Source organism: Colossoma macropomum, unplaced genomic scaffold (genome assembly GCF_904425465.1).
Source record: "Colossoma macropomum unplaced genomic scaffold, Colossoma_macropomum, whole genome shotgun sequence".
Lineage (NCBI taxonomy): Eukaryota > Metazoa > Chordata > Actinopteri > Characiformes > Serrasalmidae > Colossoma > Colossoma macropomum.
This window is the reverse complement of record NW_023494809.1, coordinates 31201453-31221676: the sequence shown is the minus strand read 5'-3', so window position 1 is coordinate 31221676 and position 20224 is coordinate 31201453. Positions and strand designations below refer to the sequence as shown.

The window sequence follows — 20224 nt, the reverse complement described above, 5'->3', positions numbered from 1 at the left end:
TTAATCTAGTGAAAGTGTCTTATTCTGTTGGCAGATTGTTTTATTTATTTTGAAAAGCACTACAGATAATTCAGCTTATTCCAAGAAATGAGGCTTTAATGATCTGCCAATGGAACAAGACGCTTTCATAAAGTAAAATGACATAAAACAAGTAAAAAATATAGAAATAATAAAGAAATAATCTTATAATATTCCTACAACAGACTCATGGTAAGAAATATTAGATATGTTCACTAGATTTAAGTTGTGCTATTGTTTTTTTCGCAGTATAATTTCTCTTTATTCGCTTTATTTGAGTTTAACATATCGGAACAAAACAAAACGTACAACATAACTTCTGCACAGGCCATATTTTATGTTTTATTATTTTTCCAATATGTTAAGTTCAGTAAATAAACGGTAACTGTGCACTAAAATGTGCAGAAGTGTGTCTCTGTAGACGATATGGAAAATCTCTGTCTGTTTTTTTCCATATGGAAAGTGGCAGGACTGGAACTAGAATAATAAATCAAAAAGTTAATAGGCACTGCATCGGCAGTAAGCTTGCGCTGTTCTGGCATCCACCAATGGGATTGTTCCATGTTCCTCTATGCTAATTTATGCTAATTTGGAAAACACCAAGAAATGTCTTTTAATTGGTGAAATTCACCTTTTAGAAGCTTTAAATGAGAAGCAACTTGACTTTTATACAAAAGATGTTGTTGGCATTTCTAAGTCACATCATGAATATGTAGTTTATGTATCTTACCGGGACTGATTATACATGCACACCTATTAAATGTAGATGCTGCAGGAGTGCTGGGCCACATCAGTTCAGGTGTATCCTTACCTGTTGCCTTAGAAATAAGGCTACAGCACATGATGAGTGGGTTCAATGAATGTGTGATTATAATCCACATTTATCAAGGAGCTTCAACTCCCTGATGAATCCTGTCTGATTCTTTAATGAAAGTTAAATGTAAGACATTGTGTTTCTGATTAATGCAGAACTCTTTAATGATAGTCATTCTGATCTTAATCAAAGCTTATAAACCAAGCGTTCGTATGTGACGAGTCATGTAGACTAATGTTTGAGTGTTTCTGTGTTTGGTTGAACTAAAAGCTCCGTTTGTGTCCAATTTCACTCTTGAGCATTAATATTGAGGTGTCAGAGCATGCTTTGGTTCCCATGATGCTTTGCTCATGCTTAGCTGGGCTGCATTAGCTCTGTCTCTATGGAACCTTTTTCACATTGAAAATCAACAGATCCTGACACCTGACTGGGGGTGCACAAACTTTTGCACACAACTGTGTGTATATCTAGCACTCTTGAAATTGTTGCAGATTTCGTAAATTTCAATGAATCATTCATTGTTGGTTCTTGGTGGAAATACTGTCAGTCGACCATCAGCATTTATTTATTTATTTATTTCTATATTTAATGATTCACTTTTATGACAGAGTTTCAGTTTAAACTGTAAAAATCATAGAATAGATCACACAGCTGGGACGGAGGGGGATGGTTAGCAGGGCCTTGCTAAACATTTTGTGATAGAACATGATTTTGAGGGGCTAAAAAAATCGGATAAATGATAATATCGGCTGACATATGTCTATATTTTAGATTTTAATTCATTTTCACTAAGTTTAATCAGATTTAGTATGTATTCTGAGTAAAACAGAGCTTTACTGACTGACATTGTTCTCATTTTCATCATTTCCCTTCTTAGAGAATGTTTTTTGTGTTTATTTCCCATTACAGTGTAACCGATAGATCAGCCAGGCATTAGTGATCAGCCAAAAATCAAACCTTTTGGTTTCTCATGAAGATGCTTCCCCAGCAATCTTTCTACTGTACTATTAAAATTATTTACACTAATAACCAATATGGAAAAAAAATATGTAGGCATGTACATTTTATAGTCGAAATACATTAAAAATACACTGCAGTGCATGCAGAAACAATTTCCAAACACTAAAATGTATTTCAGAATATGTTGCTATATTAACCAAATATATTTTAAAATGCATTTATTTTAAAATGAGTGGGGAAATTTTACACATAGACAAAATAAATACGTAAATATGTTCAAATCCATTTGAAAATGTACGAAAATATCCAGAATCCTGTCTGATGCTCTTCACTGTCTGATACCTTTAGAGATGAATTTGTGCTCCAGTATCTTCATTTTAAATCTGATCAGATGATCCTTTATCAGGACAGAAGCGAGTGTTGTGGGTATTGATACTAAAAAATGCAGTTATGATCTGATATCTTGTTTATGTGAAATACATTGTGTGTGAGAGTTTGACTGCAGACGTACATGGTTAATGTAAAGTACAGTGCAGATCACAGAAGAACGTTTAGTTACATCTGGAACCTTCATTACACACAACTCAACACAGATAATAACTAATACTGATAAATGCATTTTAAACATATATTTAATACGTACATTTTCATACAGTGCAAAAATATATTTGATAAATACATTAGGAGTGTATGTTTTTGTCCATATGGGAAACAACATTGACCTTGTATTAGTTTTTACTAAAATAATACATCAAAAAGTTAACAGGCTTGTAAGCTTGCACTGCTCTGAAATCCACCAATGGGATCGCTCCATGTTCCTCTATGCTAATTTATGCTAATTTAGAAAACTAAGAAATGTGTTTCGGTTGGTGAAAGTTTCCTTTTAAAGACTTCAAATGTCGGTTAACTTGACTTCTATACAAAGTATGTTGCTGGCACTTCGAACACGCATCATAAACATAAAGTAGTTTATGTATCTTACCGTGACTGATTATATATGCACACTCGCCAAATGTAGATGGTGTAAGAGTTTTGGTTATGTCAGTTGAGGTGTATCCTTACCTGCTGCCTTAGAAATAAGACAGCAAAACATGATGATCAGGTTCAATGAATGTGTGATTATAATCCACATTTATCAAGAAGCTTCAACACCTTGATGAATCCTGTCTGATTCTTTATATAAAGTTAAATATAAGAAACTACAACTACTGATCAATTAAAAAGCTTTTTAAACAGGGATGTTTATTATTAGTTCCTTGAATTATGCAGCTGATTATGATTACAGAATCTGTCTTAACAACCTAAGGGTTCACATGGGTGTGAAGTCATGTAGGTCAATGCTGTCCTGACTGAGCGCATCTGAAAGCAACATGTGCCCGATTTCCCTCTTGAGCATTAATATTGAGGGGTCAGAGAACGCTCCGGTTCCCTCAAACAGTAAGTAAAGGTTCTGGGTTGCATTTAGAAGTATGTTATGTAAATGCCTACAGGTTATGTGACCTTTTAAGCAGTTCGGTTAGGTACTGCGTTTGGGAGTCTGAGTACCGTCATCCAGGTTTGGATCCTGATTCATAACCCCAGCAGGCTCTCAGAGCAGGATACGGCTGTGCTTGGGGTTTAAAGAGTATAGAGTCTCTCTTTGAAATCAGGCTGCTGTTCTATTGTTGTGCTCCGATTGCTAAATCAAAACAAAGCTGCATTATGGTCACTTTGACCTGTCTATGCTTTGTTTGTGAACCCCCCATGCTGTAATTCTTCTGTCCATGGTATATGATACAGTCAGAGGTGGGTGGAGTAGCCTAAATCAATATTCAAGCAGACGTATTTCTACATGGGTAGAATAATAACACCAGCAAAAAAAGACTGATTTATCGGTCTACTCAGGCTTTAGCAGAGCTCAGTAACGCTGAGATTAATAACCGATCACATTGATTTATCAGTCTACTCAGGCTTTAGCAGAGCTCAGTAACACAGATTAATAACTGATCACATTGATTTATCAGTCTACTCAGGCTTTAGCAGAGCTCAGCAACACTGAGATTAATAACTGATCACATTGATTTATCAGTCTACTCAGGCTTTAGCAGAGCTCAGTAACGCTGAGATTAATAACCGATCACATTGATTTATCAGTCTACTCAGGCTTTAGCAGAGCTCAGTAACACTGAGATTAATAACTGATCACATTGATTTATCAATCTACTCGGGCTTTAGCAGAGCTCAGTAACACTGAGATTAATAACCGATCACATTGATTTATCGGTCTACTCAGGCTTTAGCAGAGCTCAGTAACACTGAGATTAATAACCGATCACATTGATTTATCGGTCTACTCAGGCTTTAGCAGAGCTCAGTAACGCTGAGATTAATAACTGAATATGTATTCCTGTACTTGTATTCCATTACATCCCAACCCTGTGGATGTTTATGCTCCTTTAAATGACAGTAGTGACAATAGGACGGCAGCGTCTAACTGCAACAGTGAGAAGTAAACTCTGCCTCTTTTCTCAGTGTGACACAATGCTGTGTGTGCTGGGTGTGAAATGTCAGCAGTGTGGGGGTCTGTGAGGGTGGGTCCGCAGTTTCATTCCTGGGTTTCCTTCTCACACCCAGGGAAGGAAGTACTGGCCGGAGCTACGTCCTGTGTGTGATGGACCTTTTTGCTCTCAAGGAATGTTGACCAAAACCTGCTGTTATATAATTATTAGCTTTCACAGTTTCCTCATCTGTACCAAGTAGGCCTGACTGATCGCCAGTAATACTGGCCACTATGTACTTTATATTTATTTATTTATTTTATTTTATTATACTTTATTCTACTTCATATTTTATGTTTATAGTCCAACAGTTTCAGTTAAACAGTATTTTACTGACAGATTTCTCACATTCACACAGCAGAAAACCATGAAGTCTCACAAAGTCCCAGAATTTTTGTTTTGGTTTTCACTTCTATTAATTATTTCTTATTTTTATTATTTCATGTGTGAATCAGATAGATAAGTGATTTTTTTTCAGTTTCAATTTCAGTTTTGGATGTGTTTCAAATGAATTTTGTAATTGCCACAATGGCCTGTGGCACTGAAGTTTAGATATATCAGAAACTGTAAAGTGTAAGTCATTATTATGTGTTTTGTCAATATTGGTAGGTTGCTGGGACTAAAATATGAGTTTCACATGTGCTTAGAAGATCTAGTCGTGATAAGAGAGGGCAGAAACTTCAAAGCAGTTAAACTAATCTATTTGAAAAATGACTCATTGCTATACAATCAGCACCAGAGGAGGTTTAAGTAATTCTGAGTGGTGCAGTCTGACTGGTGTGCATCTACCTCAAACACAGGGGATGAAACTTTCCTCATTCATTTCTACCATCACAAGGATACACTTTTAAAGAGAAAACACAAAAAACAGCAAAAAGAATGGAACCTGGACGTTATTTTTAGGATGAAACTCGAGCCTGTGATCTCAGTCAAAGTGAATGAGATAAACGTATCGCAGTGAACCAAAGAGAAAGAGGAACTCACGAGTGCTCGGCTGAGTCTGTAGACGAGGGTCTCTCCTTATCCTGTGGAACATTCTCATCAAACACAATGGTCTCTGTGTTGGCCAGACAGAACCCATTAGACCTCATAATCTCTGCAAAAAAACACGTAAACAAGTGTAATGAGCTTACGGCGTTAGTCCATCACTGGTTGAAAAAGGCTTAATATTTTACCCTTTTATAAGTGCTAACAGCGGCGGTGTTTTCAGACACGGATTCCTGCACTGCAGAAAGTCGCATCTTGCCCAGTGAAATGATCTTAAATCTAGTCGATATATCTAATATTTCTCATTTTTAGAGTGTTGGTAGCTTAATATAGGATTAGCTCAGTTATTTCTAGACATGTTTTACTTGTTTTGAGTGATTTTAGTCAGTCACATTATCGCTTTATATTGTCGAAAAGTTGGTTTCAGGCACATTTTTCACAACAAGCAAAGTTATCTGCCAATAAAGTGAGATAATTTGACTGACTAAAATCACTCAAAACAAGTAAAACGTCTAGAAATGAGTTAGTAATCCTATTACAATCTTAAACTGAGAAATATTAGATATTAACTAGATTAAAGATGCAGTTTTTGCAGTGTGATGAATCTGCAGATCTTACAGTTGTGAGTTTTAAGCAACAGTTTTACGAAAGAATAGGCCTGTCAATTATTATATAATCGCCTTTTAATAATGGCCATTATTTGGGATAATCATAAATATTTAAGCTGACCGCAGTTATTTTCCCACAGTAGAATCACACACAGAGTAAGAAATGGAGGCATTGAAACTTGTCAGTATATCAGTAGATATGAGTAGATTAGTATATCATTAATGTCAGTATGTTAGATACAAAGTGAACAGTAAAGCCAGGAATTAAGAATTTAAATAACAATCGTCAGCTAAAATTTTATGGCCTACAAAAGAGCCTGTAGTAGCGTTTAATGCCCAGGGCTGCTGTTTTTAGTCGCTCAAAATCCAAACCACCAGTTTTTAATATACCTGAGATCTTGACTGGGCTCTGGAAGCACGGCTGTATCTTGTGGACGTTGTCGTTTCGCAGCACTTGATCAAGGGGCGAACGTTCAAAGAACGTTAGGACAACCTCTGACCTGGAAAACTGGAAAGCATATCAGTATTAGCAACAGCTTTAGGACCTACAGGCATTCATAGCTTGAGAAAAACAAGCACTATTAATCTTTAATTCCAGAGCAAAGCATATTTTTCCACGTAACCAGCAGGACACTCATGAAATTACACTAAATCAAAGGCTTTCAAAAAAGACTGATTCTTGAATACGTTTATATTACGGGGTCAAACCAGCACAAACCTGAGGTTTTTCCTAAATATTACACAGATCTGTTTTGCAGGATGGCAACCACATGGCTGGAGGGCCAGCATAGTTTTGTAGTTCCCTACTGTTACTGAGCTCTGCTAAAGCCTGAGTGGACTGATAAATCAATGTGATCGGTTATTAATCTCTGTGTTACTGAGCTCTGCTAAAGCCTGAGTAGACTGATAAATCAATGTGATCGGTTATTAATCTCAGTGTTACTGAGCTCTGCTAAAGCCTGAGTGGACTGATAAATCAATGTGATCGGTTATTAATCTCAGTGTTACTGAGCTCTGCTAAAGCCTGAGTGGACTGATAAATCAATGTGATCGGTTATTAATCTCTGTGTTACTGAGCTCTGCTAAAGCCTGAGTAGGCTGATAAATCAATGTGATCGGTTATTAATCTCTGTGTTACTGAGCTCTGCTAAAGCCTGAGTAGGCTGATAAATCAATGTGATCAGTTATTAATCTCAGCGTTACTGAGCTCTGCTAAAGCCTGAGTAGACTGATAAATCAATGTGATCGGTTATTAATCTCAGTGTTACTGAGCTCTGCTAAAGCCTGAGTAGACTGATAAATCAATGTGATCAGTTATTAATCTCAGTGTTACTGAGCTCTGCTAAAGCCTGAGTAGACTGATAAATCAATGTGATCAGTTATTAATCTCAGTGTTACTGAGCTCTGCTAAAGCCTGAGTAGACTGATAAATCAATGTGATCGGTTATTAATCAGTGTTACTGAGCTCTGCTAAAGCCTGAGTAGACTGATAAATCAATGTGATCGGTTATTAATCTCAGCGTTACTGAGCTCTGCTAAAGCCTGAGTAGACTGATAAATCAATGTGATTATCAGTTATTAATCTGAGCGTTACTGAGCTCTGCCCCCCCCAACCAAAAATAAATAAATACATAAAAAATCTGGCAGTCAACCTAAAGCCAATCTTATTTTAAAGAAAAGATTACCAGCCTAGTCACAGAACTTATTTTATCTTCTACCTTTTAGCTCAAAACAGTGAGGCTGCCAAGTTAGTTAGTCCATACTAGATAAATTCACTATATGATGTTAAAAGTTTCATTCTATAAATCTATACGCGTAGAGTTTAAAATGAACAAATAAAGTGTTTAGACGGCTGCAGTAGTCTATCTCTGATTCCTTTGCTGGACTAAACAGACCAAAACGTCTACAGAAAATGCAGACAGTGGGCTCTACACTGCCCTCTAGTGGAGTCAAGACTTCTAATGGTTCTTATAGTTCCAGAGAGATGCTAATTAGCTTATAAAAATTCTAATTTACTGTTTTACTTTCATGGCTATTAAAAAATTTACATTTTCTGACTCAACAAAGCCACTGAAACTCCTGCTATCACCTTTGACCTAACAGTTACGAAAGATCTACTATGTTTGCTGTACAACTTCTCTGGTATGTTAAGAGAGGTGATGGTTTCTGACCTTCCATGGCATGTTGATGGTGTTCTTCAGCAGCTTCTCCACCTCGTTCAGCTTGACCTCGATGTCCTTCGCTTCTTTAATCCTCACAAGGCCTGCAGACAGAAAGAAATAACGTCAACAGCTCTGACAGCAGCCAGAGATACAAAAGCAGCCTCATCAGGTCCAGGTCAGAGAGCGGTTTAGACTGGGAGTGTTTACTGTTTTCATTAAAAGTCTTATTATAATCTGTTTAATAAGTCAAAGAATTCAACTTTAAACAATGCAACACATCTGGATTTAGTTACGGTTGCACAGGCCGCAAACTGTTTCCCAAATTACACGCCGTCTAGACTCCTGCCATAACTCCTCCTGCAGCTCGCTCTCAAAACGGCTTCAGTGTCATATTTCTACACTTTTATTTTTTACGTTATATTCAGGAAAACCTTCCCACATGGCTGTGACCTTTCTGCACATAAGGCCATCTTATCTGAGTCCACAGAAACACGCACAAAAGCAACCAGGCAGACCCCAGACAGTCTCGGCAAACATTAGCCAGAGGCTGACCATCAGCTGACAATGCTAACCTTTCCACTCAAACAATGCTGACCGCTATCTCTGCTCTCCTCAGAACAGCAGACAGAAAAGAACAGAACTTTTTTCCAGCTCACATTCCTGCAGCACACGAGGCTGTCAGGCACAGAACGACATCATCAGTAGTTCTAAACAACTGTAGAGAACAGTCTGTAGAGGCTAAAGTTAGCATAGCCAGGCACTGCTGTTGATCTCGAGGAGCTCAAGTGCTAATAAGCTTAATTCGCAGTGGCTTATACTCCTAATATGGAGCGTGTTTGTGGTTTGAAAACAGGCCCAGACCATTCCACGTCTTTCACAGGCAAATGTCCAGGAAATGGAAAGAAGTACTAAAAAATGGGAGACTAGTAAGAGAAAAAGAAAATATTGTTATTAAATATAATATAACATTAAATTAAATTCATTTTTCTCACCTAGTCCTGATCACGATGATAAAATTAGTCAGGAGAAAGTTTAAGATGCAGGAGAAAGTTTAAGATGCAGTCCACATGAAGCAAGATAACATTAACATACAGAGGTGAGCAGTGCCACTGTGCTAGCTATGTACTAGCTATGTACTAGCTAACTTTCACTGTTAATAAATTGATTCTTTAAGGGTTCTTAAGTAAAGGCAATGGCTTTATATAGAGAATCATACTTAACCTAATATAACCACACCGGTAACATACCTAACCTAACATAACCACACCTGTAGCATACCTAACCTAGCATAACCACACCTGTAACATACCTAACATAACCACACCTGTAACATACCTAACCTAACATAACCACACCTGTAACAGGCCTAACCTAACATAACCACACCTGTAACAGGCCTAACCTAACATAACCACACCTGTAATAGGCCTAACCTAACATAACCACACCTGTAACAGGCCTAACCTAACATAACCACACCTGTAATATCCTAACCTAACATAACCACACCTGTAACACACCTAACATAACCACACCTGTAACAGGCCTAACCTAACATAACCACACCTGTAATATACCTAACCTAACATAACCACACCTGTAATATACTTAACCTAACATAACCACACCTGTAACACAGCTAACCTAACATAACCACACCTGTAATATACTTAACCTAACATAACCACACCTGTAGCATACCTAACCTAACATAACCACACCTGTAATAGTGCAAGAAACCATGGTGTTTCAAATAATCAGCCTTTCATTACAGAAAACCCTTCAGTTTGAAGGACAGAACGAACAGTATGTATAGTGTGTACAGAAAAGAGGCAAAACATCTTGAAATTGTTGGCTTGTACAGAGTTAGAACAGAATGTTAGCCAGGCAATAGTTAATTTAGCTGAAGATGTGAGCTGATCTATCTGAACTTTGAGCAAGTCACAGATCACATTCCATTAAAACTTCTTAAAACTTTCTAGTTTTGCTTCTTTCCTTCAAATGCAGCATCACCAAGTGTAGCACTTCAGTTCTGTCCTTTAGACTGAAGGCTTTTCTGTATAACTGAAGCTGTGTGGGATCTGACAGGCTTTTAGTAGACATTTCCTTCTGTACAGTGCAAAGCCTGCAGCTAAAAACGAGACTGAAGTAAAATTCTCTACTAAAGACTCGAGTTTCGACTCAGACTCGCAAACCAGGGACTTGAGACTTGACTTGGACTCACATGAACTGACTTCTGAACGACTCTGATACTTGAAGAACGGGGCTGGCTGAAAACCAGAAGAAAAAGGATAACAAAACTAGCAAGATGTGAACAGGAAAGGAGTGGCTTAGTTAACTGTAAGCAAGTCACGAAATACCAGGGTCAATTTTCTCATGGCCTAAAAGTGGAAAAGTTTCTGGACTCTGTAGGAAACAAGACAGACTGACACATGATGTTGCAGTCTATTCATGCGAGCTCCACCCACTCAGAATAACTTCACTCTTTCCATGATGACAATAATGAAGATGGCGACGAGGATGACCACAGTGACGAAGTCCGAGTCAGTCACACTAACTCAAATACATACAGACACTGACCACACAGCAGCTTTTTTCACACCAAAGTCTACTGTGTCAGAGCTCACCAGCCTCGGCCCCGATGTAACAGCTATTCATTACTGCTGACCCAAGCTGATGACATCAGCCCCCGGGGCAGCAAAGAAGGATTAGCTGGGTAAATCACCTCTGGTTCTTGGGGACTCTTCCACCCCTGCCTGCACTGCACTACACATTTTAAAGCTCCCAAGTTCAAGACTATTCTCAAGAACACAATATGTTTTATGCAGAAACGAGACAGTTTAACTAGTTGACAGATAATGTCCAGCTGGGGGACTGTTGCCTGGTCTCAGCTCTGAGAGGGCCTGTTGTAAATCACTGGCTTAGGATGTTAAGGGACCCTGAGGAGCAGGGCTGCCCCTTCATAAGAATCTGTCCCAGTACCAGTTCTGGGTCCCTGCACAGTGATTTAGAGTTTTTCCACTCCAGGCACTCCTGAATCAACTTACTGGCTAATCACCAAACTCTCCATAAGAATCAGGTGTACAAAGTCAAGAGTAGGCAAAAGAACAATAATGTGCAGTGCAGAGGCCCCAAGCACTGGGACTGAATACCACTGCTTTAACCCCTTAAACCCTGAAGACCTGTATGTAGGTCCACAGTTCTGTCCCTTTACTTAGTGGTGGGAATCAATAGAGGCCCCACAATACAATATTATCATGATACTAAAATAAAATAAAATAAAATAGTTTTTTGTCTTTGTGACATGTCTAGCATTGTCATACACTACAGTCTATTACTTTTGATTAGTCATAAAACACAATATATTTGACTTTTTGAAGCAAAACCTAATTGCAAAATGACATTTAACATTCTCCTGCATTTAAATATTAAGCAGACACAACGGCTGGACAAGGTACTGCATATTAACAGTATATTGACAACAATTTTGTGTAGATACAAAATTAGGCTGCATCATGACTATGACAGAAGTCTAATGCTTAAGCCTCGTGTTAAGCCTCAAAATGGAAACCTCACTTGTTAATATAATGCATGCAAAGAACCTGGATAGCATAGTGGATAACACCACTGCCCCACACCCAAGAGAGCAGGGTTCACATCCACGATCAGGTGGAAATCCAGACAGGACTTCTACTGCTGCATTTGTCTACCATGGTAAACTGCTCTGGATAAGAGTAAGGCCCAGTCCTATTCCTTATTTTCACCCCTACCCCTTGTTTTCGAGTGTTGCCCCTTGGAGCTGAGTTACAGGGTAGTGGTTGAAATCCTCCCTCTGAAATGGGACCCTCAAATAAAAAGAGCATCACTTCATTAACAGCTACCAGCGCTGCTCTGTAGGCGACCCTGCCAGTCTGCAGTGACAGCAGAGGAGGGTAAAGTTCAGCTCCTCACTGCTGGGCTTTAGTTACATTTAGGGCATCATATGATCTTCAAAGAGGGGGACAATTATTTATTATCACCCACCCCTAATTCTTCAGTGATATGAAGCTGAAGTCAGATATTCACCAGATTCTCATTTGAATTTCCTGTTCCACCTTAAATGGAGCACTTTAGGTGTCAGAACTGCTGCACCTTTTAGGGTGGAACAGGAAATTTAGCTAGCTACCAAGACATCAGCATACTAGTAGTGATTTTTCTATGCTTGTTATGAAGAAAACAACCATAATACATTTAAAAAAAGACATTAAAGATACTAAGATAATACGATGGTCATCAGATTTTTTTGACGTAGAAAATTCTCACACTTGTGGGTTTCTTTGGTCTCTTGTTCAGCTGTCCTTTTTTCCCATATCACTTTGTTTGGAGTCTCTGAAAAACCTCCGTTTGGAGGGCCCATGTAGCCCCAACACTTCACCCCTCTATCTCAGTAAGACTCAGGACACCCTACCGCTAGATGTGAACATGCAAAAGGGAGGGCTAAGGGCTCAGTGGTAGGGGCGAGGGGCGAAATGGAATTGGGCCTTTATGTACTGAGAGAAAGACAGGCAAGGTAAAAATTCAGTCACCGTCTCAAATCACATCCCCTGCAGTACAGAAGTTACATGACTACATACCATTCCTCTAATAACTGAGTGAAAACAGCCCTTGATTATTTTCTTTTTTTCACTGTATGTTAGTTCTTATTGCACTTAACATTGCACTTAGAATTTTGTATGACCAAATTCTAGGTCAAAAATCATTATTTTAAGCCTTTTTATACATAATTAATATCAAGATATATAGTTTATTCAAAAAACTTACTTTTATTTTTTTATTTTTAACCATATCACACAGCACTAGCAGATCTTCTTGCCAAGAGCTACTTACAAGAGTGGATACATGAATCAGTAGTCTTGACCAATGACTGATAGCAAGCAATGACTAAGCTTCATTTAGCCACAGAGAATCCAAGTAAATGTTTTCTCGAGAGCCTCCAGACTTAAAAACTCCTTTTCCACAGTGTCACTTCTACCCACATGTTGATTCTCACGGGACCAGTGGAATTGGAGGTTATTTCTACAGCTCATTTTATGGAAGATAAAAGACACAAAGAGAGCAGAGCTCAATTCCACATTCAGGTGGGGATACAGGCAGGACTTCCATCACTGCATTGGTCTACCATGTTAAGCTGCCCTGGATACATCTGGGATCACATCTGGGAGTGTGCAGTCAGTAAAAATGACTGACATAATGTATTCAGATGGGACTAAAATCACTGAGAACGGCAGTAAAAATGACAGTGCCCACCTCCTCATGTAAATCTATGTCCGAATAGGGCTTAAGAAAGAAATACACTTGAGTATTCTACTGGGCTAGTTCAGGGTCGGCAATATGTGGCTCCAGACCCTCATGCAGCTCTTTTACTGTCCTGTTGTGGCTCCACAGCTGAATCAGATTAGTAGGTAAAAATAAAATAATCCTCCTTTACAGTAAAATAAAGCTCTGCTGATCGTTCAACACAGTTTAACAATAAATGGTCTTAAACTCTGGAGTTAATGTAGAACTGCTGATTCACCCTTTAACCCTGAAGATCAGCGCAGACTGCTGGTCACCATAGCAACACAGACAACAATCTCACCTAGCTAGTAGCTAACGAAACGGCAAAGAGAGAGATTTAAGATGAACATTGATAATTTGGAGACGAATGGACTTATTTGTGTTTATAATCACTCCAGCTGGTTTCCTGATACGTTTAATCTGCAACGAGAAACTGAAACACTAAAAAGTCACAAAGCTCAATTCAGTTCCTCATTCGCCAGCTTATAGTTGGAATTTTCCTGTTCCACCTTTACATTCTGGCGCCTCAGGCACCATTTAAGGTGGAATGGGAAAATTTGAACAATAAGCTGGCGAATGAGAAGCGACTTCAGCCTCGTAAAAAATCGAGAGACATTTTACAAGAAACTGTTCTACTTTTGTGGAAAAGTTTCCTGCTGGAGATGCGAGAAAAGCAGCTATAGCTGAGCTAAAGCTTAAAGGAGATCAAAGTAAGTCTGTGTTTTTATTTATATCATACTTTTAGCCTGTGCTAGTACATTAGGACATACTGAGACATGGACATAAAATGTTGTGGCTTTCAAGGTGCTTTGATTTTTTGCTGAAAGGACAAAATGGCTCTTCTTAACATTTGGGTTGTGACCCCTGGACTACGTATTGGTAGACTAATAAAATGCTGATACTATTTTTACCTATAATATCACTTTCTTTTTTCTCCCACCCCTACTAATAACTGCTCTAGTTTCAGTGATATTACAGAATGATTTATTCATTAGTGAATAATAATGTCTTAAGATTAACAGCTGAATAAAACATTTATGGTTAAAGGTCAGGACAGTTTCACACAGAACAGACAGAAGCTTCTCTCTCTCAGACAGGCTGGACTGAGTGTTTAGGTTGCACACAGATCAGCGCAGACTGTAACAGGAAGTGTGACTGATAGTCACGCTCGGCTGGCAACCTGAAACAAAATAAGAGCAGAGTAGAACCGCTGGCGTTCTAACCAGGGCGAGTCTGAAAGCTGTAAGGAAGATGCCACCTTAGAAAAATAAAGATGGCAGCTGACACTGCAGCTCCAGCTGTGTGTCGCATTCCTCCCTGGCCTCCAACAGCGCTCTTCCTGACAGGACGTCCCATGGAAATGTCGATTTCCTGTGTCCACTTCCTGTGGGCTCATAGCTTTCCTTGGACGAAGCCATTAGGCAGTATGAGTGTGTGTGTGTGTGTGTGTGTGTGTGTTCAAAAGCTAAAATGAAGGGCTTATATATAAAAGCACTTCCCTTTCAGAAAGACAACGCTTTGGCAGAGGTGGGAACAAGTCACTAAGTTGCAAGCAACAAGTAAGTCTCAAGTCTTGACACTCAAGTTCCGAGTCAAGTCCCAAGTAAAGATAGTCGAGTCTTGATTCAAGTACCAAGTCAGTACGGGCGAGTCTCAAGTCGAGTCCCAAGTCAATAGTCCTAATCTTTGAGTCCTAAACAAGTCAGTCTTCACTCTTCAGCTAATTTAAGGCCGTCAACACTGAATAAAGGTACCAGTACTGCGCTGTATGACAGTTAGAGCTGCTGTATTATTATTATTAGTAGTATTTTTACCCTTTCAACCAAAATACAAAATCCACGGTACACAGAATGTATACACAAAGAGCAGCGCCACTACACATGCGAAGAATTTTAAAAAGTACTGAACTAAAACAATATTTTTAGGAACATTGGGCACATAGGAATAAAATAAAAACTAGCTCAGCACTAAAACGAGTTCAGCACGAAAACGAGTTCAGCACGAAAACGAGTTCAGCACTAAAACGAGTTCAGCACGAAAACGAGTTCAGCACTAAAACGAGTTCAGCACTAAAACTAGCACAGCACTAAAACGAGTTCAGCACTAAAACTAGCTCAGCACGAAAACGAGTTCAGCACTAAAACGAGTTCAGCACTAAAACGAGTTCAGCACTAAAACTAGCTCAGCACTAAAACGAGTTCAGCACTAAAACTAGCACAGCACTAAAACTAGCTCAGCACTAAAACGAGTTCAGCACTAAAACTAGCTCAGCACTAAAACGAGTTCAGCACTAAAACTAGCACAGCACTAAAACTAGCTCAGCACTAAAACGAGTTCAGCACTAAAACGAGTTCAGCACTAAAACTAGCTCAGCACTAAAACGAGTTCAGCACTAAAACTAGCACAGCACTAAAACTAGCTCAGCACGAAAACGAGTTCAGCACTAAAAACTAACAACAGAACCAAAATGACGGAGCTGAACAGAGTCTACAGAAAAGACAGCAGAATGATGGTGAATGAGTGAAGCTGCAGTTGACTTTGTTCACCAGCTTCTTATTTGAATTTTCCATTCCACCTTAAATGGTGCAGCAGTTACAGTCCAGCGCCTCACTGCTGCACCTTTTAAGGCGGAACGGAAAATTCAAATAAGAAGCTGGTGGAAAAAAGTCGACTTCAGCCTCGTGGTGAATGTTGAGCTTGTTTCACCTGCAGAAGCTGTGAAATCAGTCGAACGGAGACGCTGTGATTCTTTATCATGAGGAAAACGGTCAGTTCGCCTGGTCATTTCTCCAGTAAGAGTTTAAGCACTGAGTGAGGGTTTATTGATGCTGCTGATGCTTCTCTTGTTTCCAGCTTATAGAGGCGAAGTAGAACTCTAAACGCTTCACTCATGTTCCGAAATTAAATAAGCAGAGCGTAAACACAGAAACAGACATCTGATGCTGCTGTTTATTCAATTTACGGCAGGAAACGAATCCGTTCATATGAACAATAATCGCCTGTGTAGAGTCCCATCTGCAGTCTGACTCTCCACCTTTCTTCCGCTTTGAGTCTCGAGTCTTTCCGAGTCATAAGGCTGAAGTCCAAGTCAGAGTCAGAATTAGTGATGTGGATGTCAAAGTCGAGTCCTAAGTCTTTCTTGATTTTGTCGAGTCGAGTTTCAAGTCCTGAAATTTGTGACTTGAGTCAGACTCGAGTCATATGACTTGGACTCGAGTCTGACTCAAGTCACGAATTTCACACCTCAGCCATTTGGTCTTATCAGCATCCCTGATGATAAAGATTAGCCACAGCCGAGTGCAGAACACACCAAGCACGGTGTAAATCACTCTCGACCGATTAGTTCAACAAAAGGTCATCATTCAGTTCTGTTAAAGGGCAATTCCACTGAATTTTCAACTTTTCTGCATAATTCAGTAGTTAAGATGTAAACAAACCCATTCAGAGTGGATTTATGTGAAATATTACATTCTAGAGAAACTTTCTTTACAGTGCTCTCTTAAAAAAGATGGTACTTCATGGGTTCTTTAGTAAAGAAAACGATTCTTTTTAGAACCGTAAGTTCTATATAGAACCATTTTATGCTTTGCATGGTGAAATGGTTCTTCAGATTGATGGAGAATGTCTTGAATATGGTTCTATAGAGCAGCAAAACGGGTTCTTCTATTGTATACAAGCTTGGCAGCAGCTAAGAACAGTAGAACAGTGGACACTTTTTGCTGCTATACAGAACCATTTTTAAAAAAACTTCTATTTAGAACTATATACACCATGGAAAGAACCATTCAAGCATGCAAATGGTTCTACCCTCTTTAAAAGGATGGTCCTTCAAGAGCAGTGGTTCTATTTAGAACCAAGAGTTCTATGGTTCAATATAGTATATTCCAACAGTAGCAGAACCTTTTCTGGTGTTATATAGAACCATATTCAGGAAGTTATACACAGAATCATATAGAACACCTTCTCCATCAGTTTGAAGAACGATTTCACCGTGCAAAGAACCATTTAAGCATAAAGCAGTTCCATATAGAACTTACTTTAGTAAAGAACCCTTAGAACCATCATTTTTAAGAGTGTGGTGATCGGAACGTAATGGTCATGATATCTAACACAAATATAGACATTTTATTTACTGTCCAGAACCACCAGTGAACCTACACGAGTCTTCTGAGTCTATATGAATGTTGATGATGGAAAATAGTGGAAAATCTGAAATAATAAGTTTTCTTTGGGGACCATTTTGCCTCACAGCGCCCTGCATGTATCCCTCCACCATGAATGGAGTTTAAGTTCTCTAAACTATCATAAAACAGTGTCTCAGTCATCAGGCAGTGAATTCATAACCATTTCATGTAGGAACTTTCTGTGAGGGAGCTTTTAGAGGTGGACGTCTGGTTCCTATCACCACCACTGTGAACAGTTCTGACTCAGTAAGATTATCTAGAACAGAGCGTTTCACACCAAACCACTCTGAATGACTCTTTATGTCTTAGAAGTTTAATTACACAGAAATTTTGAAAAAAAATTGGTGGAATTCCCCTTCAATACATGTATTTTTAGGTGGATGTTTAGCAGAATTTCTTCACACTATTTCACACAGTCAGCCTGCAAGACCAACAGTCAAGTGACTTGACAGAAGCTGACAGTGGACAGTGGACAGTGAACGTGCACAAGCAGCTGATAAGGAAACCGCTGTTTCACAGTGATTGCAGTGAAATGAAAGGTCTCGTCATGCTGTTCACACTCATCCATCTCTTCACTCTGACAACGGTATCGCAAGCAAGCGTATCACTGTTTACCTCATACCTTCAAACTGACTGTGACAGATGTTGAGATGTTAAATGGAAAAACGCTGGAATATTTGTTTAAACCCTGTATGTGGGATCACACTTCACATCCTCACGCTGATACTGCACAACTTACATATTAGCAGAACTGTGAAAATAAAGTCTGACAGCCCAACACGTTCGTCTTATAGTAGTTACTGAATAATAAGTCTTAGGCTGACTTTACATGTAAAAGCACAAGAACTGAGCATAAGAGGTTTCTAATGAATTAAATAACCTAAACCCAGCATTCTTGAGAACAATTTCCATATATATATATATATGGAAGCTGTATGAAAGCTGGATAAAACATGATAAAAATGTTGCAAATTTGACTTTATAGCAACAAAATAACAGCATATCAAAAATATGAGCTGCTAATTGGGCAATCTAGTGGAGTATTTGAATGTATAATAGCAAATTTGATTGTGTTTGAAGTGCTTCATAACTGTCATGTTGCACTTAAATTATGTTGCAGGCAACTCCCAACATCCAACTAGTTGCACAAAAGTTTCAGCTTATAAAGCCAGCCTTAAGATCAATAACTGAATTTGAAGAGTTCTTAACAATGTTTGTCCAGGTCATTTTCTGAAAAGTTACAGAAAATACACAAAAGACTTTACACGTTAAAACTTTCATACACATTTAGTTGCTTAAAACCTACATGAAACTACATTGCACTTAATTTGCATAAGGCAATGTCCTGCAATTAATCTGGAACTCAGTCACAACAGCTGCAAGACTTGAATTCATTGAACAAATTTCAGGAAACAGCCAATCAAAACAACAATAACGCAGACAACTCACAACATCCAACTAGTTGCATGACGGTTTCACCTCATAGAGCCAGCCTTAAGATCAATAACTGAATTTGAAGAGTCCTTAACAATGTTTGTCCAGGTCATATGAAACAGTCACTTCTTTAAAGTTACAGAAAATACACAAAAGTCTTAGACTGAATTCACGTTAAAACTTTCAAACAAGTTTAGTTGCTTGAAACCTACATGAAACTAAATTGCACTTGACTCACATAAAGCAGAGCGTCCTGCAATTTATTTGGAGCTCAGTTGCAACAGCTTCAAAACTTAAATTCATAGAACAAATTTCATGAAACAGCCACTCCAATCATCAATAACAAAGATCACAACATCCAACTAGCTGCACGAAGGTTTCACCTCATAAAGCCAGCCAGCTCTTAACAATGTTTGTCCAGGTCATATGAAACACTTAAGTTGCGTAAGGCAGCATATTCTGCAAATCATCTGGAACTCAGCTGCAAAAGTTGCAAGACACTCAACTTCATAAAACAAGTTTCATGAAACAGCCAATCAAAACAACAACACAGACAACTCATCCAACTAGTTGCTAGAAAGTTTCACCTAATAAAGCCAGCCTTAAGATCAATAACTGCATTTGAAGAGGCCTTAACAAAGTCTGACCAGGTCACCTAAAAAAGCCTTGTAAAAAAGCAGCTGACATGGCACGGTTCTAGCATGTCCGCTCGTCCTCACGTGCCAACGCCACTCGTCCCGTGTCTGGTATGAGTGCTGGGGGTGGTCTCAGAAGCTATGAGGGGGCTGAATTTAGGAACACTTCCTCCCTTATTCATTCCTCTGCCCGGCAGCAGTGACATAATCCAGAGAAGCACTGTCCGTCTCTCCCTCGTTACCTTGGCGACTCTGGGTAACTAAACAAGTGCTAGCCCTTTGGAACGGGCGGCGGAGAGAAGCCGGAGCCAGGGAGGTAAATTTAGAGCCCAAACAGTGCAGCGCCAGCTCGCACCTCAGCGCCAACTACAAGAGCGCAAACTAAATATTGAGCTGAGCAGGAAATTAAAGGCGAGAGGCTAATTATATCTGCAGGCTTTTATATGTTACAGGCACAAACGTAACGGAGGTGACTCGTGGAGGAAACGCGCTCTGGATCTAATCGCAACATCTGAGCAGCAGAGAGCCACATGATGAATGACAGAGGAGAAGGAGCGAGAGATCACAAA

At 39.1% G+C, this 20224-nt stretch overlaps 1 protein-coding gene and 2 non-coding genes across 4 annotated transcripts in view; 2 read left to right on the top strand and 1 right to left on the bottom strand.

The window, feature by feature from the left end:
• Positions 1-20224, bottom strand: part of pxdc1b (PX domain containing 1b) — a 32533-nt gene that overhangs the window by 6352 nt on the left and 5957 nt on the right. For both annotated transcript variants that reach the window (XR_005006094.1, XM_036558813.1), the window contains exons 2-4: positions 8096-8187; positions 6315-6432; positions 5314-5425 (exon numbers count right to left, since the gene is read on the bottom strand). Coding sequence is in view for 1 of the 2 variants with exons in the window: in XM_036558813.1 (XP_036414706.1) it covers positions 5314-5425; positions 6315-6432; positions 8096-8187 (322 nt within the window). In the remaining variant the exon portion in view is untranslated. The remainder of the gene's footprint in view (positions 1-5313; positions 5426-6314; positions 6433-8095; positions 8188-20224) is intronic.
• LOC118799223 lies at positions 806-939 on the top strand. The gene has a single exon (XR_005006103.1). It is a non-coding gene; the product is annotated as a U8 small nucleolar RNA (small nucleolar RNA).
• Positions 2831-2964, top strand: LOC118799224. The gene has a single exon (XR_005006104.1). It is a non-coding gene; the product is annotated as a U8 small nucleolar RNA (small nucleolar RNA).